General features: G+C 38.5%; 1 protein-coding gene across 3 annotated transcripts in view; it reads left to right on the forward strand.

The window, feature by feature from the left end:
• LOC127617163 (phospholipid-transporting ATPase IA) overlaps positions 1-24,410 on the forward strand; it is a 197,135-nt gene that overhangs the window by 164,424 nt on the left and 8,301 nt on the right. For all 3 annotated transcript variants that reach the window (XM_052089080.1, XM_052089078.1, XM_052089079.1), the window contains 7 exons: positions 2,760-2,838; positions 7,379-7,440; positions 7,784-7,840; positions 8,976-9,083; positions 22,361-22,449; positions 23,872-23,964; positions 24,251-24,342. In XM_052089080.1, the coding sequence (XP_051945040.1) occupies positions 2,760-2,838; positions 7,379-7,440; positions 7,784-7,840; positions 8,976-9,083; positions 22,361-22,449; positions 23,872-23,964; positions 24,251-24,342 (580 nt within the window). The remainder of the gene's footprint in view (positions 1-2,759; positions 2,839-7,378; positions 7,441-7,783; positions 7,841-8,975; positions 9,084-22,360; positions 22,450-23,871; positions 23,965-24,250; positions 24,343-24,410) is intronic.

Consider the following 24,410-nt stretch of genomic DNA (forward strand, 5'->3'; position numbering starts at 1 on the left):
CACAGTACAAGACAATCTCAGGGTATTCCTCTTTTCTCTCATTCTTTCTTTTCTCTCCTCTGGCTCTGTATACCATCCCCCTCAAAAGAAAACTAGACTATTCTACCAGGCACTACACTGGGAAGAGGATTCATTTGAAATCAGACAGTTTGCAACAAAATTATACACATTCATTTGAGTCATCACTCAATGTGTTCCCAGAAGTTCCAGCATGGCATTTTATTTTCATTACACTTAATTTCTGTAGTACAATAAAAAAAGGAAGAGCCGGTTCAAATAGTGGCATATAGTATTTGCACTCCTAATTAAATACTAACATAAAGTATGGGGGCATCACTACAGTGTGTTTATGGTGTTTATTTAGAGTCCCACAGACACCTTACACCAAGCCCTAATCCTAACCTTCCCTTACAAAAATGGACCATGGCATTACTATAGTAACCATAGTATCACTGTAGTATTTTGTATTAAAGTCATAGTAACTACAGAATTAAACAAGGTCACTATATTATTAACATCATATTACTGTAGTGACACCAAGTTTAATTGCATTAAAACTATAGCTTCGACCAAAAACTTAGTTGCTACAATATTAGTAAAGCAAAAGAATGGTTAATTTTATCTGGATTAAACCTTTCTCTCAACTCCCCAACCGCACAGTGACCAAATTACTACTAGGTAGTCAAACTTTATATAAATTGTTTATTTTATTATTTTTTTCCCGATATGTAATGCCCAATGCGCTCTGAGTCCTCATGGTGGTGTAGTGCCTCGCCTCAATCCGGGTGGCGGAGGATGAAACTCAGTTGCCTTCTCAAGACCGTCAATCCAAGCATTTTATCACATGGATTGTTGAGCACATTACCACGAAGACATAGCGCGTGTGGAGGCTTCACGCTATTCTCTGCGGCATCCACACACAACTCACCACGCATCCCACTGAGAGCAAGAACCACATTATAGAGACCATGAGGAGGTTTCCCCATGTGATTGTACCCTCCCTAGCAACCGGGCCAATTTGGTTGCTTAGGAGACCTGGCTGGAGTCACTCAGCATGCCCCCTGGATTCGAACTCACGACTCAGGGGTGGTAGTCCATTTTAAGTAGAATTAAAGAAAATATTAAGAGTGGAGACCAGAAACAGAATGGGAAAAACTGGGGCAAAAGTGGCAATCGAATCTGGGTTGTCGGTAAAAGAAAAGCATATTCACTGTGTCTTTAAACACCTCGACATTGAAGCGACATTGGGGGAGCAGTTTGTCTTTAATTTCTGTTTCCACCAGACTGTTTGAGTGCAAATAGTCACTCTGAATAAATGGTTTTAACTCTTTATCACTATTCTTTCCATTAGTTTTGTACATTGCAAAATTGTTTTGGTTGTTTATCCTTTTGATGTCACCCGTGACAGTTCTCCTTTTATAGTCATGTCATTTTAATGATACAGTTCACTCACATGTACACTCTGTCATCATCTACTTCCCCTCCAAACCCTTATGATGTTTCTTTGTCCGTGAAACACAAAATGATATATTTTTAATAATGTTCATGCAGCTATTTCCTGTACAACACAAGTAGATGGTGACCGGTTGCTTTCAAGCTCCAAAAAGGACACAAAAGCACCATAAAAGTACTCTGTACAACTTATGCACTATATCCTTTATAAATAGTCTTTATAGTCTTTATATTTAATGGAATATTCTCTATATTCTACTAAATAGTAAATCATTTGAAGCTATGTGATATCTTTGTGTGAGGAATAGATGCAAACTTAGGTTCTTAATTTTCAGAAATCATGCAACATGATCAAATCATTTGATCAACATGATGTAAAGTAGATTATGACCGAAATATAATATTGGCTGTTTCTTTATTATTCTCTTCATTGAAAAGAGCCAGTTCAAAAGAATTATTCATTCATGGCTCATTCAATAACATTTTTATTAGTATGGAGAATTATTATTTTTATTTTTTTTATGAATAAATGTAAACATTATACGTTCAATACTGTTTTACATATTAATTTGGGAATTATCTGTTGTATCTGAGGTCTGTGAACAGTCTCTGTAAAGGTGAAAAGAGCAGCGCTGGGGAAAAAACAGGGATTGGAAACCGGACTGGTGGGCCTGATTTCATTTCACGGCTGTTTCATGCTACATCGCCCATTAGTGTTTTGTTTGGCCAAGTCCGTGCATAATGTAAATTCAAAACAAGGCGGTTTTGGAGGAGGATATTTATTTAAATGGCACATCCAAAGTCCACATGCCCTTGTATACAGACGCGGACACTCAAAGACTTTATGCTGTACCTGTGTAAGCGATAGTTCTTCCATGCTCCCAAATTACCATGCTCTGAAGCGACAGACTAATACATCTTAATTCCTGAAACTTGTCTGTGTTTGTACTAAAAGTATCCATGAAGGATTTTGTATTTTTTTTTCATAATTCACAAAGGAACGATTGGGGAAATTTGATGAGGCAACTAACGCCGGAGAATAAAGGAAGGCTTGCGGAAAATGGCCCTTACTGACATCTCTCAGCTAGTTGGCTCTCTCTTGCGCTGCACTCACAGGACATACAAAGTGTCTGTCAGCGGGGTGGCCATTGAGCAGGGAGGCCTGACAAACCTTCCACTTAGCCTAGCTCTGAGAGCACACAAAGGCCTGGGGTCAGGGGCCAGCAGCAGTGTTAGGGTGGCCAACGTCTTTCTCATGCCTCTCCTCTCTCTCTCTTTCTTCCCTCCCCTCCTCCACTCCGCTGCAGGTCTTTTGGGCCCATTGTCTGAACGGCCTGTTTCACTCAGTCATCCTTTTCTGGTTCCCCCTCAAGGCCTTCCAGCACGGTAAGCACACACATACACACTCTCACACAACTTTTGTTTTTGTTTTTTTGAGGTCAGTGGGTGTCAGAGTGAAAGCGGGCCTTCTCTTGCTTCAGCTTAATTGCTTCTTATTGGCTACCATGAATATCTGAACATCGCAAACACACATGCCAGGCACTGTCTATTTGTTTTATTCACTCAAAACTGGAGATTCTGTCATCATTCACTCTCTTATGTGGTTCCAAACCCATTCAAATAGCTTTCCTCTGTGGAACACAAGAATTTTGTTGCTGTTTTTTTTCCAACAGTGAAAGTGATTGTCCATCCTGTGGATGCTTCGGTTTTTGAAAGTTACCGTCTGAGAAAAAATCCTGGTTAATCAGTTTTATGATTAATTTGCATATTTCTCATTATGCAACAGAGCTGAGGCAAAAGAGTTATATCATATCAATACTGAATATCTTAGAGGATGCATTTCTGGTGGATATTTGGACTTTTCAATAGGAAAATTGATAAATACCCAAAATATAAATAGGAGGTATATAAAAAGAGATGCTCTAACAATAGGGCACAACACTGCTTATCTAGATCCCAGCTGCAGATTGATGTGCTTCTGGGTTACCAGAGTGCTTGGAATCACTTCAAAAGTGCATGACTGTAAGGTTATGTGGGTACACAACATGTAGTTCATGGCAACCGTTTTTTTGTTCTGCAACAGTTTATCAAAAGAATCTGTTGTATACCAAACACCCCACCATAAAGAATCAGCAGTAGACTCCATAAAAATACTGTCTTTTAATCGGTCCACACCTCACAAATAAACCTGTGGACTACGTGTAATAAAGGAAACATACATTTACTGTTATATGCGGTGAATTTGAACACAAGCAATGCTTTAAGTAATGAGGATCATTTAAGGAAAAACTTCTCTAATGGGGCTTTTCACACTGCTCGGTACAGCTCGACTCTTCTCACTTTTTGGTTGATTTTTTTGGGAGCTGGTACCTGGTACTTTTTTTAGTACCACCTCGGTCGAGGTTCCAAGCGAGCCGAGCCGATACTAAATGTGATGTCAAAATCCTGCAGATCACTGATTGGTCAGAGAGAATTGTCACTACCAGTGTCACTGGATTTGCGACACGGGACATCAACCCTCTAGTTTTAAAGTTATAAACCACAATAGCAGTATCATTTGTTCGTGCGACTTTCAAATTGTAAAATAAATGGCTGTGCGCAAAACCCCAATAAATGAGGTGCAGGCATTCCTCTTGTAAGTAGCCAAGGAGAAGATCCAACTAGAGCTGGATGGGGCGAAGCAACTATGACCATCAGCCTATAATCGCACCCACATTGAGGCTGCACTAAACTCCAGTGGAAAAGCAAGCTCAGAAAAGTAAAGCGAGCTGAGTCGATTTGAGTTGAACCCCAACGTGCAGTGGAAAAGTGCCATAAGTTTACACACTGATAGTAACTACAAGCAAATGCACTGCGCACTGTCAGTATGCTTGAGCATTACAAAAAGTTGCATCTCTCAATTTATCGCTTTAAAAGCACCACAGCTAAAAATATAAAAAAATACACTAGTTTGTTGTTGGATGACTAGTGGAACACCCTGTCCCGTTTAGATGAACTATCTTACAGTATATGACTTCTGTCATCTGACTTATTTACATCCGTTGACTTCAGTAACCCTCAGTCATTCAAATGTTCCCAAACAGATTATTAAAGTCACTTTTTTGGTGGAAATCAGGTAGATCAAATTCCTCTGTTATATTATGGAGTTTGTTTGCTTTAGCCCCAGATTTACATGAAGAACAAGACGTTACCATCGTTATACCACCATCCGTAACCATAGAAACAACCATTAACCAGCCAGGCACAAGCACAAGCTATCTTCACATTTAGGCAAACACCGAAAAACACATTTATATATAATTTGTATAATATGTTTGCCGCATGTAAACAAACAATGTCAAGGATTTTAACTGTAGATTCTAAATTATTATGGTTAAATTAATCGTGACATTTGTAATAATAGTGAAACCATATGATTGCAGCATCCCTAGTCTATCTATACACATCCTTTTGTGTTCAACAGCGGAAAGAAAATCAAACAGGTTTGAAACAACATTAAGAGTTAAATTTCTCTGTAGTCTTTCTTTATATGTCTTTAATATGTGTGTGAGTGTGTAAAAATGGCACCCTGTCTATACCGGGCACGTCCATTGATGCGGTGCGACACAAGCTTGAGGCTGTCTACGCTGGACGTTCTACACAAACATTCTAAACTGTTTCATTTGTGCAGAAGCGCTAGCGCGTGCATCCGGTGTAGACAGGGTGTGAGGCTGCTTTGGCTGCAGGACCACACAGTCAGACTCAGACCTGCTTTTTAAACAAAGCAGTGGAGACTGCAGTTTCTGACTGATAGGCTGTCAGCACTGTACACACACACACTGAGACACACACAAGCCTTCCAGATCCAAATGCTGTCTGTTGTGTTTTGCTTTGCCAAAGTGTTGATGTTTTTGGATTCTCCACTCTTACTTGCAGTCACAGAATGACTAATACTGTTGCATTATTTCAACGATCCACTATTTGCTTAACTGTCCAATCAGTACTGTTTGCTGAAGCAGTTAGAATGAGCCAATATCTATTATACAGCACTTCTATCTTGGCCAACATAGCTAGTCTCTATGGTCAGTTAATCCTCAATGATTTGAGCAGATCCGTTGTCTTAACCTCTCTGTACGGCTGCCATCAGCTCATTTTACATTAATCGTTACCTTCTATTAATACGAGCAATAGAACACTTTGTGGACAGTTAAAAGAGGACAGAAAATGATTAGGCAAGAGAGAGAAGGCAAACAAGATCAGGAAAGTTCTCAAGCTGGATATGCACTTTTTGCTCACACATGAGCAGCACATCTCAATGTGTCAGATCACATGCCCTTGTCACTATGCCATGGCTAAATTGCCAAACATTGAAGAATTTTTGGTAATATCTAAGAAAGAATCAACCAAAATGTTTAATTGTAATTTTCTCACCTAACCTGTATGATTTTATTTCTTTCATGGAACACATAAGTTATATTGTAGAATGTCTGGACTGTGACAGGTTTGACATCAAACGCCCTTTGGTCCTTGTTACTGGTCGTCATTGACCATCATTGTGATTTGATGCTTCATATTTCATTGGATTCAAGCAAAAATTTGAATTGAGAGCTATGACAGAGGGTATGACATTTATATGATGCTTTTTTGTCATTTTTGTAGCTCAGCATTGTCTGTGCCTATTGATGTTCTTTGTATGGAAAAGAATGGTCAAGATAGTCTGCAAAAAATATATATATAATTTGCGCATGTTATGAGGTTGAGTAAATGATGATAGAAGTTTCATTGTGGTCTTATGATAATATTAGTACTCATAAAAATTCATACGAGATGGCAAAACTGTACGTTATCGTACAACTTCACTCAACATTACGATTTTTAGACCAACTAATCAAGAACAGATCTTAGCTAGCCTCCTATCCAACACTTTATTTTAAGAGAGGAAACGTTTTGTTAACAAATTTAATTACTCATTCCATATAATGATGTAGTACAAATGTATCTAACCTAGAATATGATTTTGTCGTTTTTCAATTATTTAATTTTGCAAGAAGAAGTGTTGTTTATAATATCACTGTTACTATTTTTCTAATAGTAAATTGGGACTTTTTGTTCATTTCTAGCTGCTTTTATGTTTTAGGAATGGATCATCATGCTGTATTTTGGGTATAAACTTCTCATTATCAAATGTTTGAAAATTACGGATTTAGAGTTTGGGTACGGCGTTAGACTTTATGGTTAGATTTAGGGTTCAGTTTAGGGGTTAAACTTAGGAAACATTCTTGTCCCTAGTATTTCTCTTCTTTCAGTGGTAAACAACAGTGGTTTTCCTATTAAATCATGGTTAAGCTTAGGGTGTGCATTAGGGATTCAACTTAGAAAATTAAAACATCATTTGTTGGTTCTTTTCTTTTTCTCGATGGCATTAAAAGTCATAAATGTTTTTATGAGCCAACTTGTACTAATTCTTAAGATTTCACCATCTCATACTATTACAACAACTTGTCATGAGACTGGGTTGGAAATTTAGTTTTGGATAAAATATTCCTTGAACTTTTTTCTATTTAAATTCTTCCTGAGATTCTATGTTGATCTTGAAACCTGAAACCTGCCAAGACAAAAGTTCAGAAAGTATCTTTCTGACTGTTCAAACATTTCCCAGCTCACATGTATCTCACTGTAATCAGAATCCAGAGCCACAGTGTATAATGGTAATGGATTCTCAGTAATACAGATTTGAAGAGTTATTACTCTCTTGAGCCAGTATGGCGTCTTAAAGCATCAGTCATGTCCAGATACACATGAATACATGCCCTCTCTTTGGACCCGTGCATTAGTCGCCTCTTTGAGTTCAACATCCTAATGGAATCTAGTCTAGTCTGATTTATGTATGTATGTTCAAATATGTAATCTTGTGTTCTGAAAGCTCTCTTATTGATTCTCCTCACAGATACCGTTTTTGGAAATGGAAAGACACCAGACTATCTCCTCTTAGGCAACATGGTTTATACAGTAAGTGTGTTTGGGCCTTTAGCTCAGGAAAGACTTAAGTCCTCACAAAGCATCTCTGTATCCTGTCTGTTGTTTGTCACTCTGTCCTGGTTGTCCTGCTGTAAAATGTTCCTTCTGGACTGAGTCCTGCTGCACTGAGGATTTTCACTTTTTTTTACCAGTTTTTTATGTAATGAAATGAAAACAAAGCTGCTCTGCAAAAGTGGTTTCAAACTCTACTTCAAACAGTGTTTGGCAATTCCTGTCTGACGGTTGAGCATCATTATATCTACATTCATTGCAGTCTAATGTTTATATGTATATGCAAAGTCAGTTGATAAGAACTTGTGTGTGTGTTCTGCAGTTTGTGGTGATCACGGTCTGTCTGAAAGCTGGGTTGGAGACATCCTCCTGGACCATGGTGAGGGTTTGGATGACACTTTCCATCTTTCTGTTTTCATTGTGCCTCTATCAGTAGAAACATGCTCCTTCACCTCCTTCCCTTCCGCCTTTCTCCCTCTCTTTCTCCTTTCACTCACACCTTTTGTCTGGCACTGATGTCATGGAATAGTTCAGAACATTGAAAAATGATATCATGGTTTCATCAGTAATTAAAGCTTTTTTTCCAGATTCAGATTTGCAGATATACAATTTTAATGTAGTGTTCAAAATATAATAAATGTATATGAAATTAAAAATATATAATGTATTTTGGTAAATGTAAATGTATGTAGTTAATGTTATTACTATTACTACAGTGCTTGCAATGCAAATGTTTAGTTTTCTAAATGCAGTCAGCAGCGATGATGTCATTGTATTATTTGCATACTAAATTGTGGTTGATTGGTTCATACATTCTTGCATATATTTAAGCTGCTATATCTGGCTTTACTCTTCAAAGATTATATTACATTGTGTTCTTGTGCACAGTTTACAGTCCTGTGCTGAGCGGCTCTAATGCAGCATTTTAAAAAAATAATAATGATTTAATTGATTTAACTTAAGCTTAACTAATACTTGGAACACTAGTTTTTTGCTGCCTTGCAAGCAACGGTATTTCCTTAAAGGGATAGTTTGTCCAAAACTGAACATTTTGTCATTATTTCTTTGCCATTTCCTTTATGACTGATAAATGCAGTTCTAGTTGTTGCTGTTGTTTCCTCACGAAGGAAGCACATTAATTTCACAAAATTGCATGAATTTTGTGTGTTTTTAAAATCTTTCACATATGCTCCCAATGTTTCACATGTGCATATTTCAGGCCTCAAAGGCTGTTTTCATGCGAGTCCGTGATAAAACAAAAGTGCTTGAATTTAACATGCTCCCACATGTGATCAACATGTGTCCACAAGTGAAATTCATGGTTTCTCAAAATAGTTGTTATACATTTGTTACTAGTCATAAAATTATGTATAATAAATTATTCTGATGTGATATGGATGGATATATGTTGTATTATATTATGTGTGGGATGAGTTTATGTGATGTGTGATTGGAAGGATGCCGTATCATTCTCAACTGAATGTTGTGTTTCTCTAATCTCCTCTGGCTCACAGTTCAGTCACATTGCCATCTGGGGCAGCATTGGATTGTGGGTAGTCTTCTTTGGCATCTACTCTTCTCTATGGCCTCTGATCCCTCTGGCTCCAGATATGTCAGGAGAGGTAAGACACACATACGACTACACAAACGATCTAATGGGGTCTTAATGTTTAAGTTTATTGTTTTCCAATAAAGCTGTTATTCCTGTACTTTAGACTAACCCAACCATTTAACTCTACTCCTAAATGAAAACATGTATTATTAAAGTAAAAAAAAAAAAGTTTAAATAGATTTTGTCAGATTTAGATCAAACTACAGCTTGTTTAGAAACAGACACGTAATTTTTTTTCCTTGCTTTCAAAATACTCTAATTAAAAAGAAAAGGAAAGAAAACATCTACTGGCAATCTGTTCTATTGCCTGATTCCATTTGTGTTTACATTCTTATACTGTTTAAATACCCTAAATATGTTGGGGTCTTACTATAGACTTTTTCAAATTAATATTGCCACAGAATAATCCTGACCCAACCGTACTCCTAAAATATTTTTTTTATTATAAAAAAAAAAAAAGAAAAAAACATTATTAATTACAATTTTATTTTGATCACATCCCCAAAAGGAGGTTTTGTCAGATTTAGCTAATGTCTTGGGTTAGTTTTCCTGCATATTTTTCTTGAGACTACTGTTAGTTTAGAAACAGACACATACACATCTTTACCAATCTTTTAACCTCCTGAGACCCGAGTGTGACAGCTCTGTGCATTTTCTATTTCCAATTTTGATTTTAAATTAGTAGCCCCTGATAAACATGCAAAAAAAAATATAAAGCTAGTGCAAATAGTTTTCCTAAAGATGTATGAAATTTTAAATAAAAAAATCTGACTTTCTATAGTTTGGTGTTATCAAATTGTTTATTATGTTTTCAGGAGTGTTGGTTATTGATTAAATGAATGTGTAGCATATAGCGAAGACGAAGTATAATGTCCACGCAGAATTGCGCGGGGGTCACACGAGGTTAAAAAACAGAATAAATATATTGGTCACCATAGTCTTGTTCTTCAAAATAAATAACACATTCAAATCGAAAACTTCAAATTTACAAAAATAAAACAAAAAAAAACATTTTGTTTGTCTTTTTTGCATATTTACAAACTGTTTTGCCCTTTGAAGAAATCCCCAAATGGAGGTTCAATCAGATTTTGTCATCTTGTGAAACAATTCCTCTAAAAAACACACACAGCCCATCCCATGCTCATCCCTGGGGCTCTGGATGTGTCAGGTGATGTAAAACACACACAGACCACCCTCTCTCTGGCCTGGGGCACTGCACAATCTGTGCCATAATCTGAGCATTAAGAGTTTTCTGTGTGTTCATTAGAGTGAACTGGAAACTCTACACCTCCGTCAGGCCTCAGGGCATCTCAGGTCTTGGCTCTTTTCTCACCTTGTAATCTCTTAATGGAGCCTAATAAGCCCTATTTGTGTCACCAGTGAGGAAGAGCAGTTTGAAAACCTGTTCCAGCAGAGATTTGTGTATCCAGACAGAGTACTTGTGTATGTACAGAAATATTGTATTGTTTTCTTTAAAGGTGATCCAAATAAATGTATTTGAACTATTTGCTGTTTATTTGAATAATGTCAATGTTAGACTGCTCTGTTTGCGCACGCTGTAGACTGTTTTTCCTGCACAATTATTCACCGATGGAGCTCAGGCGCTGTTGAATCTGTACTACCACAGCAAAGATATAATTTCCCCCCTCTCTGTTCACATAATTTAATTTGGGTCCGAGTAGTGGTCCAAGTTCATATCATCCAAACGAACCAAACTTTTACATTCAATCCAAAAAAGTGCTAGTGTCAAACCACCCATTAAGGGTGTCAAAAGTCATTCAGAATCAGTCAAAAGAGTCACTGTTATCATTTTGAATCATTTTCACGAATGCTTTAATGAATGTGTGCTTAATTAACATCTGACTTAATCACACAGGTTTGGATAACAGTGTAACACTGGTTACTATTACAAGATAAATGTGGGATCACCGGTTGTCGGAATTGTTGAAATTACAAAAGCTTGCCTACAAAAATATGCAGGTTTTCTATGCCAGGATCTGGCGTTGTGCAACTGTAGGCGCTTTCTCTCACGTGTGTCTTGCACACCCATCCTGAATGGCCAGTCAGGTGGACTCTTTCATCAGCTCTTTCCCACTACATGTTGGGTGGTAAAGTTGATCATACCCCAGAGGCTCAGGGTAACCCAATGCCGAGGCCAACCATAGCAACGGCACTACATCAGAGCACAGGAACAGGATGGGGGACACCTGAGAGAGAGAGTACACCTGAACTGTGTGCCACCTCACACAGATCTCTGGCTGTGCTGTCACAGATGCCTGAGGGCTGAAGATAGATGCAGAGACAGAAAAAAAGAGCTTCTCTTTTTGTCTTTAGAGACCAGATATGAGCCGGCTGTACTGTAAATTTAGGGTTTTTGATTGTGTGTTTTTGTGTAGTAATTTTTTATTGCCTCTGATGGTAACATGACTGTAGGTTTTGGACATTTATCTAACTTAAGCAGCTGTTTTGAAGGATCTGAACGTAAAGACCAAAACTTTACTCTGCCAAGCACATAAACTCTATAGCAGACAGTGTTTTTGCCCTTTTTATGGCTAGTTTTTTTTTTCAAGTCAACTACTGTCATGGTGGAACAATAGTTTGAAGAGAATATAGCTTAGCAAGTAAGATTAAGTCAATATATTTATTGCAAGTTATGGCTCCTACACACTACACAACTTTCAAAGATGTCGAATTGTGGTACCGTTCTTATTACACAACTGTCTGTCTTGTCATTGAAGTCGTAGAGTTTCCAAATTACATGACGAATCGGCGATAGGGGTGAACACATTACAAAACATTTCACTATTGACAAATCTCTGACGACTCTGCCTGGAGTCCAAATTACAGAGTACACACGAGAAGGGATATGAGATACGAAAACAAATGCATGATCATATGTTATGCATTTCAGAATATGATGTGTATGTTTTTAATCGCCTCAAGGCATCATATATTTTATTGGTTATAATATGAAAAAGTACCTCCTACTGAAACAACATCTGACTGTTCAAGAGAATTGGCAACTCTTTCTCCACCTGGTTGTGGTACAGTTCAGATTAAACATCAAATAGGCGCTGGTGCTCCTGCCAATGTTTCACTTATTTTTCCTCCATTTCTTCGGTTCAATGAGACTTTCTTGATACCGCAGCCATGCTAGTTGATGTTCTGTTGCAGGTACATCAGGACTCCTCCCACTGAAACTTCCTTTGTCCTGTTTCTTGCTCTCTCGTTGGCTGTAGGTCAATGCTGCAGTTGTATTCAGTGAAAACACATCAGTCCCAGACAGGTCGAGATATTTAACATTGTAGATATCTCACTGACATCTACGATGCATCGGTACTTCTCTCAAATCACGACTTTGATTATTCATGCATTGCGATCGTCGCTCATGGGAGCGAGCTCCGATTTGCCTATGATTTTGGGCTGTTATCAGCGATCTCTACAAAACTGTCTGCGAGTAAAAATCGGGCCTAAAATCGTGTAGTGTAAACTCTGCATTACCTAAATAATAGCATATCCAGGTTTATGGCAAGTTAACCATGGTATTATCATCTAACTTAATGTTCTGCGTGTTGTCGCATATCATAGCTTTGTATTGTAACCTATTATTTGGAAGTACATGGATGTGAAAGTGTTTTGAATTTGCTATGCACTTTTTAGATGGTTTGAGTTGATGGAAAAATGAGAAAATAGAAGCCAAAATTCTTGTGAACGTCTCTTAGACAACTTCCATCCTGAGGCCTTCAAAAACCATGAGTTAGTGGGTCATGGCTGTTTTTACACTGCTTATAACGATGCAAACTGCATGAATCTTGTGATATGTAAGCGTTTTAGCTATGCAAGCATTAGGAAATATTCTCCAGTCATTTACATGAGGTAAACATCGACTCAAACAACGATTCAACTACATTCCTGGATTCCTAGTGCTGAAAAATAATCACTGCACCACTGCATTGTTGTAAAACATGCACCCATGACTTTGACCCACCATTACACTTGTGTTTACAGTGATTTGATTTAGTTAGGTAATTAGTAAAAATGAGTCTCTATGTACCTCTTATAATGGATGTCAACAATACAGTCTAGCTCTCTGTAGAGTGGAAGTAATCGATCAAGGGAGCTCAGACAGTCTTATCATAGTATGTCCCACTAAGTCAACTTGAGCCTCATAGATACTGTGCTTAACATCAAGAGCCTGCCGATCACCCAGCTATCACCTCTCCTGCCATAACAAAGCTTTCCTCATCTCACACACCTGTGCTACTAACACATGCTCCCATTCTTAATCTCACACACATTCAAACAATAATTTCATGATCACGACTCGCATACATACACGCATCACATCCTGTGCTTTTCCAGAGTTAAAAAGCATGTAAAGTGTAGTAAACTTTTTAAAGTCACAGTTGATGAATTGAGTGATACAATCATGCATTAAACTTCTTTGGAGGTTAAAAAAGTGATGTTCTGTATCACATTCCTCCGTTCTTCCATTGAATCCAAAGGACAGGTCTGTTTTATTGAAGTGCACCTGGTGTGTGTGGGTGTTCGTGCAGGCAGGTGGGGGTGGGCAGGTTTGGGTGGTTTATGAGGACTTTTTTTCAGGTTACAAACTGGTAATTACAAGGGTATTATGCTATAAATGTGGTTTATGAGGACATTTCTCAAGGCTCCATAATTCAAATCACTTAAAAAGCATACTAAATTATGTTTATTTTTTTTTTATTAAATTTTTATGGTGAGGTTTAGGGGTAGGGGATAGAATCTATAGTTCGTGCCGTATAATTATGTCTATGGATAGTCCTCATAAGGATAGCCGTGTGTGTGTGAGGCCATTAATCTTGTTCCACTCTCTTTGATGTACTAGATTTCACCTTTAAAGCCTCACTCTCCCTATCACTAGATAAAACAACTGTCTGCCTACAACTCATCTTGTAACACTGCTAACTGGAAACGTGTGGGAGCTGATCTGTTTTATTTTTAACTATTTAAACCTGTCTTCCAAGATCTGTCAAGCGATTCATGTCTGAGAGCTTAGCCACAACTTTGTTCATTTTAGTAGAATATGTCTACAATGAACACTTTTAAAAAGAACTAATCGCTGGATTTGCCAAAATTTGCCATCTTAGTAGCATCAGATCTTTAGACGATACTGTTTAGTTTACTGACACTTAGAAGCAAGTAACCTAGATACCTACAAACAGATCTGCATTTTCAGTTTTTTCTGATAGTTACTGTATTTTGAGGGTTATTACTTTTGAACACAAACTCTGATCGCAAAGTCTCCCCACATTTTCTGCAAATTTTCAAACGAAGTGAGATCGTTGTGCCATTATTACTCTGTGACTTACTATTTCAGATAAATCAATGTCAGTCAGATGGTCTCCCCTTGTCTCAGGACCTGTTTACATATCCTGGTATTTAGGCTGATAGTGTAAACTGTTGCGCCATCCAGTGCATCTTTCATTTTCTTTCTCTTTTTTGTGCTTTAATTATCATGCAGAAAAACACTGACGTAGTGAATGATTTATGCATTCATGAATGTAAGAGATGCATGTTACGACCAGGTGTAAACAGCAATGTATATTGCTTGTCCACTTGTGATTGTGTCCCAAAACACATATTAATACCAGATGTAATCAGGGCTTATGTAGCCAGTTCTTGGCTATTAAAAATGACAAGTGACCCACACTTGAGGCCGTTACTCAAAATTCTGGCTTCACGAGGCTTATGCTGTCCTTGGTAAAAAAAAAAAGGAACTGTGTGCTTACGTGTGTCTGGAGGATTTTTTATTTCAATGTTTCAGTGATGGAGGCCTAACTTCTAACCCCAGAAACTGGTTACACTGAAGAGTCTATTGTATGCTCTTCAGTAAGACTCACATTTAAATCCTAAAAGGCCCAGATGGAGGTCTAACGGTTTTAAACCAATTTATTACAGTACATACAGTAGGGGTGTGTATGTAATGTGCTGTGAATACATTCTGCTATTCCCCCAACTGAGTGACTCATTTTCTACAAGTTTGGAGCTTATGTTAGAGTTAGTTTATTTGAGTTCTTTGTGTTTTCAGATCATTTTTCCTGAGTTTCCCTTAGTCCATGGTGAAGTTCCATGCTGAGAGTAGAGTAGAGTAGAGGATTGGGTGATGGGATATTGGGTGTTTGTTTTCCATACTAGACTCTCCAAGACACTGTGAATACCTTCCTCTCTCCTGCCTTGTTATGACAGTATCTGAGAATTGGTGTATTTGCAAGTCCTGTAGGAATTAGTTCTCTCTCTCTCTCTCTTTCTTAAAAGCAACAGGCATGAGATTGAAATCCAGCCATGCATTTCACCATCTGCCCCTTGGGGACTTTGGATATCTTTGTTCAACACATTCTTCAGACTCACAATCTTGCCTGACTAGAGGAACACTGATAGAACATTTACAATGGTTAGGTAGTTTATTTATGCAAGTTGACATTAGATAGTTTGATGACTGGCTTGGCTGATGATAAAAGCATATTTTAACGAATTCCAAGTGGAATGTTTAGTTTTTGGGAGAAATGGCAGTAGACATTCGTGTGTGTGTGTGTGTGTGTGTGTGTGTGTGTGTGTGTGTGTGTGTGAGCATGTATTTATCACTTTGTGGGGACCAAATGTCCTCATAAGGATAGTAAAACCCGAAATTTTTGACCTTGTGGGGACATTTTGTCGGTCCCCATGAGGAAAACAGCTTATAAATCATACTAAATTATGTTTTTTGAAAAGGTAAAAATGCAGAACGTTTTCTGTGAGGGTTAGGTTTAGGGGTAGGGTTAGGTTTAGGGGATAGAATATAAAGTTTGTACAGTATAAAAACCATTATGTCTATGGAAAGTCCCCATAAAACATGGAAACACAACGTGTGTGTGTGTGTGTGTGTGTGTGTGTGTGTGTGTGTGTGTGTGTGTGTGTGTGTGTGTATTTTGTGATTCGAGGACAATTTTGTAAGTTACAAATTAGTAATTACAAGGGTATTATGCTATAAATGTGATTTATGAGGACATTTCTAGTGTCCCCATAATTCAAATCGCTTAAAAATCATACTAAACAATGTTTTATTGAAAATGTAAAAATGCAGAAGGTTTTCTGTGAGGGTTAGGTTTAGGGGTTGTGTTAGGTTTAGAGGATAGAATCTATAGTTTGTACAGTATAAAAGTCATTATGTCTATGGAAAGTCCTCATAATGATAGGTAGACCAACGTGTGTGTGTGTGTGTGTGTGTGTGTGTGTGTGTGTGTGTGTGTGTGTGTGTGTGTGTGTGTGTGTGTGTGTGTGTGTGTGTGTGTGTGTGTGTGTGTGTGTGTGTGTGTGTGTGTGTGTGTGTGTGTGTGTGTGTGTGTGTGTTCGTATAAAGTCAGCTTGGCTCAACCGTTTGTATTTGGTCCCTAGGGCCAGACCGAGGGTGAATGACCACGTCTGAATTGTTCTCATCTCATATTTAACATCACAATGAGCAGCATTAACATTCTTGGGCCAACATTATCACTGGCAGGCAAGACCAGCCAAACTCTGCTGTTTCACAGCACCACTGATTAAAGCGCTCAGGCATAGTTAATCCACCCTGCCAATCAGCAGAGGAAGTCACCACGTGGGGCTGAATGATAAACACTCAGTGTTTTCCATTCAGTGTTTTGAGCACTGATAGAATCTGTCAACATTAGCTTTCAGGTTTTGAAAGAAGATTTTAAATTGTCCACTAGTTTGTGGTTCTGACATAGTAACTAAATAATTTTGATTAATTACAGTTAGAGCATGAAGGACTATGTATGTGTCAGCTTACTGTGGTTTACAGCATGTGGTTATAAAGGCATTTTGCATTACATTTATGCATTTGGTGAATGCTTTTTATCAGGAAATGGGATTACCTGGGTGGGAATCAAACCCATTAACTTGATGTTTCTAGTGCCGTGCTCTCTAGGTTGCACTCTCTTCTGGAAGCATCTATGAGTTTGTTTCAGCTGTATTTCTATTCAGTGACCACTTTTGCCCAAGCCCAACTTCTGTAGCCAGATTCAGTAGTGTAATGTGAGAGTCGCACTCCATTCAGTGGTAACTATGGACAGCTTCAGTGAAGAACTCTTCATCTGCTAAACCTCTTATGCCAGCTCTGGTGGAGACATTCAGTGCTTTCTCTGCTAATGGCAAAGGATAGAATGATGTGTAATGAATTACTTATCTGTTTATTTGCATACTTCATAGTGTCCATGCATGAAGTTTGCATGCAGTTTTTAAGGCAGGTGAGTATGTGTGATTGTGTGTTTGTTTGAGAATGTGTGTCCAGTAGACACTGAGAGTTTTTGTTTTGTCAGAACAGTCTTGGCCATCGATGCGGACACTCTTGACCTCCCGCACAGATGAGAGCACAGCAGTTTATTATTCTACCCTTAAAATCTACAAACGGCCTGCATAGTCCCAGGAGTCAACTGGATTTACTGTTTGTACTAAAACCCTCCATATAAATAATGGTGGAAAAATAAATACAATTATTTTTGTATGCTCACCATAAATGTATTGCGTTGTATTTAGATTTTGTTTTTTAGGCTGTCAATCAATTAAAAAGTATAATCCAATTAATTACATGAAATTAGTTTATTACTTGATTTCTTGATAATAGACTAAATTCAATGTATATTATAATAATTATTGTAAATATAATTATTCAGTTAATTCAAAGACATTACATTATCCCTGCAGTAGAGCCACGGAGGTTGAGTAAAACATTTAATAAACATTACAAAAAGTCACTTTAGAAGTCAGTATATGTGTAAGTTTGTCTCCATATTATTAAACATAAACCTATCATTGGCCTACCGTCTACAGCAATACATTTTGAGTTTATCAATCTCTTTGAGGTAGACATTGCATCAGACAGATACGTTTTGAGCATCTCACTGTGATTGTGTTTGTTTCATTGGTTTTCAGGGTCTCTTGCCATGAATGCCACATTTAAGGATGCTGTGTCAAGTTAAAGGTAGTATGGATCTTTTAAAAAAGCGTGTAATGTGGGGGGCCTGGGTAGCTCAGCGAGTATTGACGCTGACTACCACCCCTGGAGTCGCAAGTTTGAATCCAGGGTGTGCTGAGTGACTCCAGCCAAGTCTCCTAAGCAACCAAATTGGCCCGGTTGCTAGGGAGAGTACAGTCACATGGGGTAACCTCCTCGTGTTCACAATTAGTGGTTCTTGCTCTCAAAGGGGCGTGTGGTAAGTTGTTCGTGGATCGCAGAGGGTAGCATGAGCCTCCACGTGCGGAGTATCTGCGGTGTCATGCACAACGAGCCACGTGATGAGATGCACGGATTGACTGTCTCAGAAACGGCGCAACTGAGACTTGTCCTCCACCACCCGGATTGAGGCGAGTAACCGCGCCACCACGAGGACCTACTAAGTAGTGGGAATTGGGCATTCCAAATTGGGAGAAATTCCTGGCTGATTGTTTGGTATTAGCTCACAATGAAAATGATTAAACTGCCATTATCAAAGAGAAAAGTATGTTACTTCTGGGACTTTCAAAATTTCAGCATGACATGAAAATCATTTTACCCTTGCACAATTTTCTCTAATGACTCTTGGCAACACAGAACATGCTTGTTCATTCCGGGTTAGAGAAGACATTAGTGGGGGGAGGAAGCCCTTTTGATTTCCAGTCATCTAGGATTTCCTGTCTCCCTGATGTTTTATAAGACATCAAAGTCTGTCATCCTGTAATGGTGAGCAGATTAGCTAATTTTGGAACACCTGAAACCTCAGATTATATTGGCGTAAGCAGGTGTGCCTCTCAGCCCTTTTCTGGTTTTGATTACAGGAAGTTGATTGTCTGGGTTGTTGAGTTTGGACAAGTGGCACAAGCATGTACGTTGAACGCTGATGGGGGGGGTCAGTGCACTGGTGCTCTTTGACATTTAATGACAGGTATTTTCAGCACAGCTGGGCCAAAGCAAACAGTATAAGCTCAGACAACTGCAGACAACTAGCCCATACCAGAGTATCCTTGTCTCCTAACTCAGACATCATGGAACCACAGAGCACCCTTTCTTTTTCTGTTACTGTCCCTCCTAGCTCACCAAAGAGGGCACACAATTTCACACTGTTCAGTTTTGACCAAGTCAGGTGTGATTAAAGGAATAGTTCACCCAAAATGTAATTTCTGTTATTATTACACTCCCTTAGGTCATTACATTGACTTACTATCTACTGTGGAACATCAAAATGTCTGAGCTGCTTTTTTCCATACAATGAAAGAGAATGGTGACCATGGCTGTCAACCAAGATATTCGGTGAAAACAAATTTCATATGTTTTTCACAAAATGCGATCATGTTGCTTCAAAAGGCTTGCAATATGCATGGGTCATATGGACGCATTTTATTATTAATTTCAAAATGTTTTTGATCTTTTTGGAGATGCTCTCTTCCAGACCTTCTTCAAAGCTACCCCGTTGTGTTTCACAAAAGAAATTAAGTAACAAGGTTTTGGAAGGTGTGTTAAAAAAAATTAAAATTTTCATTTTTGGGTGAACTATCCCTTTAATATATTTTACATGGAAGAGATACAGTCAGGTCCATAAATATTGGGACATCAACACAATTCTAATCTTTTTGGCTCTAAACATCACCACAATGGATTTGAAATGAAACGAACAAGATGTGCTTTAACTGCAGACTTTCAGCTTTAATTTGAGGGTATTTACATCCAAATCAGGTGAACGGTGTAGGAATTACAACAGTTTGTATATGTGCCTCCCACTTTTTAAGGGACCAAAAGTAATGGGACAATTGGCTGCTCAGCTGTTCCATGGCCAGGTGTGTGTTATTCCCTCATTATCCCATTTACAAGGAGCAGATAAAAGGTCCAGAGTTCATCTCAAGTGTGCTATTTGCATTTGTAATCTGTTGCTGTCAACTCTCAATATGAGATCCAAAGAGCTGTCACTATCAGTGAAGCAAGCCATCATTAGGCTGAAAATCAAAACAAACCCATCAGAGAGATAGCAAAAACATTAGGTGTGGCCAAATCAACTGTTTGACAAAGACAGAACGCACCGGTGAGCTCAGCAACACCAAAAGACCCGGAAGACCACGGAAGACAACTGTGGTGGATGACCGAAGAATTCTTTCCCTGGTGAAGAAAACACCCTTCACAAACAGTTGGCCAGATCAAGAACACTCTCCAGGAGGTAGGTGTATGTGTGTCAAAGTCAACAATGAAGAGAAGACTTCACCAAAGTGACTACAGAGGGTTCACCACAAGATGTAAACCATTGGTGAGCCTCAAAATCCTGAAGGTCAGAGTTTGCCAAACAACATCTAAAAAAGCCTTCACAGTTCTGGAACAACATCCTATGGACAGATGAGACAAAGATCAACTTGTACCAGAGTGATGGGAAGAGAAGAGTATGGAGAAGGAAAGGAACTGCTCATGATCCAAAGCATACCACCTCATCAGTGAAGCATGGTGGTGGTAGTGTCATGGCGTGGGCATGTATGGCTGCCAATGGAACTGGTTCTCTTGTATTTATTGATGATGTGACTGCTGACAAAAGCACCAGGATGAATTCTGAAGTGTTTCGGGCAATATTATCTGCTCATATTCAGCCAAATGCTTCAGAACTCATTGGACGGCGCTTCACATACAGATGGACAATGACCCGAAGCATACTGCGAAAGCAACCAAAGTGTTTTTTAAGGGAAAGAAGTGGAATGTTATGCAATGGTCAAGTCAATCACCTGACCTGAATCCGATTGAGCATGCATTTCACTTGCTGAAGACAAAACTGAAGGGAAAATGCCCCAAGAACAAGCAGGAACTGAAGACAGTTGCAGTAGAGGCCTGGCAGAGCATCACCAGGGATGAAACCCAGCGTCTGGTGATGTCTATGCGTTCCAGACTTCAGGCTGTAATTGACTGCAAAGGATATGCAACCAAGTATTAAAAAGTGAAAGTTTGATTTATGATTGTTAATCTGTCCCATTACTTTTGGTCCCTTAAAAAGTGGGAGGCACATATACAAACTGTTGTAATTCCTACACCGTTCACCTGATTTGGATGTAAATACCCTCAAATTAAAGCTGAAAGTCTGCAGTTAAAGCACATCTTGTTCATTTCATTTCAAATCCATTGTGGTGATGTTTAGAGCCAAAAAGATTAGAATTGTGTCGATGTCCCAATATTTATGGACCTGACTGTACATTCTCTTCACACTGTTGTAACTAAAAGATGAATGACTTTGAAGAGCGTAATACCATTACCATTACTGACATGTTTGTCTTCATCTCACACAGTCCAAGACCGCTGAATTTCTTTTCACCGCCTGTTTATTTAATTCATGGGTGTATTTTGGCAGGTGGATGTTCTGATACTGGCCTTGCATTGACTCTCATTTATGAATACACAGGTCATTTGTTTTGGTTGTGGAATCTTTGGGAGATAAAAAGTGAATTATGTTCCAATTTGGAATTTTCTGAAAATGTATACCACTCCAAATCTGGACTAATTAATTAAAGTAATGAAGACTTAAGTGTCTGACCAGTTTTGCACCTAATACCACTCAGTACTTACTAAGATTTATGGCGGCAATGTCCAGTAACTATGAGTATGATTACGGATAGTGCTGTTTGTGCATACCTGAGGCCTTCCATTCTGAAATGTGGCATAAATAATGGTCCTTACTGCTTTATTTTGTCCTAGCCTACCAATCTCTCGCCCATTTTAAAATAATTGGCTAAAGCATTAGGGACACCTAATTTTTTTGTTGATGTCTGTGCAGTGGTTTGCATTCCAATGGATTTACTTGGTCTTGCCTTCATTCACAAACACACACAAGCATATGTATCATATGAAGAAGGCCTTCTAGCAGTAGCAGGTCAAGGTCATCATTTGGGATCCAGGTTGACTGTCTCCAAGTTTTAGAGAGCTGATCTGGGCAGTATCATTAGAAACTAACAGATCAACACAGCAGGCTGTCTGCCTCTCTCATCTCTCTCTCATTTTTCCTCTCTTTCTGTCTCTCTGTCTGTCTGTCTGTCTTCTCATCTCTCACACACACATTTAAAGTGTAACCGGGTGAGTTCACATTCCAGCCCCCCTTAACTGGATTACATCTTCTAAAGGTTTGGTTAGATTTGTAGTTAAAAGTAGAGCTCTGGTCTAAAATTCGTGTTGGAGTGTGAGAGTACAGCTAAATAAAATTTAGAAATCTGTTGCAGATTATCATTGGTGTGCTTTGTATACTCATTGGTGAGTTTGTATATGTGTTTTGTTTCCAGGCAGACATGATGTTCAGTTCAGGAGTGTTCTGGATGGGCCTGATCTTCATTCCCATCACATCTCTGGTGTTTGACGTGGCCTACAAAGTGTGAGTCGAGTTTCTTCAGTACCAAGTATAAGACCTTATTTTATCTTGCTATGTAGTAGGATTTACTGCAGTAGATTAGGGTTTTCATTTACTTTCCATGTTCAATTCATACGTTTTGATTGATAATTAATTTATCAGACAGAGGTGTCAAACACATTTTAGGTCGCAGGTTTTTTTTGTAATTAATATTTGTAAAACCCTGATGTACTTTTGATTATTGCATGTACATGCATGCTTTTTGTGAAGCTTATCAAGTACAGAATCAGCATTATGCTGCTGGGTTATTTCATGTCAAATCAAATACATTTTTGCTCCAATTCTTTTTAAGAGGGTGGTCAAAATGGCAATTTTCACCTGTGATTTGGAGCAAATCTTCAAGTAAAAAAATAACAATAGAAAGTTGTCAGCATGATTATTTATTTTTTTACTCAGAGATTGAGTATGTTACTAAAATGAGTTGACTTCAGCACACCTTGCTGCATTGTATGCCAATGGTGTGAATCCAAACAATGGAAAAAGCACTTTTTTGTAGTGGTGGTTTTCCAAAGTTGGAGTGCCTATAACTTCAGTAGTATTAAATATATCTTAATATCCTTTTCTATTTCAGAACAAGCTTTCCTTTTTATATTTATTTTTATGCCCCTATATAGTTAAATCCTTGAGATATGGGGCTCTCATTGTGGCTCCATGCATAAATTGTGAAATGTTGACCATGTTAACCACTTTTAGATGTTAAATGTAGACCATGTTATTGACAATGCTTTAATAACAAATATTGGGGTAAAACAAAGAGTAGTATATGAAATTTAGTCATTTCAATCAACAGAAGCCTTAGATTGGTTATTCATATACAATTGGTTATCAAGAACATCAAGCAAACAACTAAATTGACTAAAGAAAGAGAAAATCACACTCCTCTAGGCTGGATAACTTGAATCTCTGAAACCCAACATGAACAAAAAGAACTATACAACAAATAACATGCCTGCTGCTTAGTCAAAAACTAACAGCATTGAGTCATTATTAATATATCATAGCCTATAACCATTCAGATACTTGGAGACAATTGATAAATGCAACTATTTAACAGCCCTAATATTTTTCCTTAAACCTGTCCATGTTGTCATTATTGCCATGAGAGACTCAGTCAAAAGTGGGTTGCTGTGGGACAGTTTAATGGGCCACAGATCCAGTTTCAGCTAAGTGAAACTTACATGCTTAATTAAAAGTAAGGTTTTGCTGCTTTAAGACGAATATAATTTTTTATTTGAAATTAACAATTTTCTCAATCATTGGCCAGATTGGACTCTACTGGCTCACAGGCCATCTGTTTGAAACCCGTGCTGACAATCACCATATTTGGGTTGGAACCATCCGTTTTTGCCATAGTTCTGATTTTGTGTCTTTTTCTCCATGTGTCAGCATGAAAAGGGTGTGCTTTAAGACCCTGGTGGATGAGGTGCAGGAGTTGGAGGCGCTGTCCAAAGACCCAGGAGCCGTGGTGCATGGGAAGAGGTGAGGTGACAATTCCTCATGAATTCATAATAAAACGGAATAATCAAAAACAGTGGATCAGCAGGGATCACCTCTCAGTGTAAACGATCTGACTGGCTGCTGTCCCAGCCCACCACTATGAGTGTCTCATTTTGTCTCCTCTACCTCTCACTGGAGACACATCTGTCTAACAGGAAGTTTGTCTTTCATTGGATCGTTCTTCTGCGGCGAGAGAGAATAATCGCCCTTTATGTGTATAATGATGTCTGTGTCTCAGAACTGTTTTTCTTTGTGTTGTTCCCTGTAGTTTGACCGAGAGAGCCCAGCTCCTGAAGAACGTCTTTAAGAAGAGTACCGTCAGTCTGTACCGGTCCGAATCCATGCAGCAGAATCTACTCCGTACGTCAGCGACACACATGTGCTCCACCACCCGCATGCGTGTGGACACACCTACATTTTCGACACAA

This window comes from Xyrauchen texanus, chromosome 23 (assembly GCF_025860055.1).
Source record: "Xyrauchen texanus isolate HMW12.3.18 chromosome 23, RBS_HiC_50CHRs, whole genome shotgun sequence".
NCBI lineage: Eukaryota > Metazoa > Chordata > Actinopteri > Cypriniformes > Catostomidae > Xyrauchen > Xyrauchen texanus.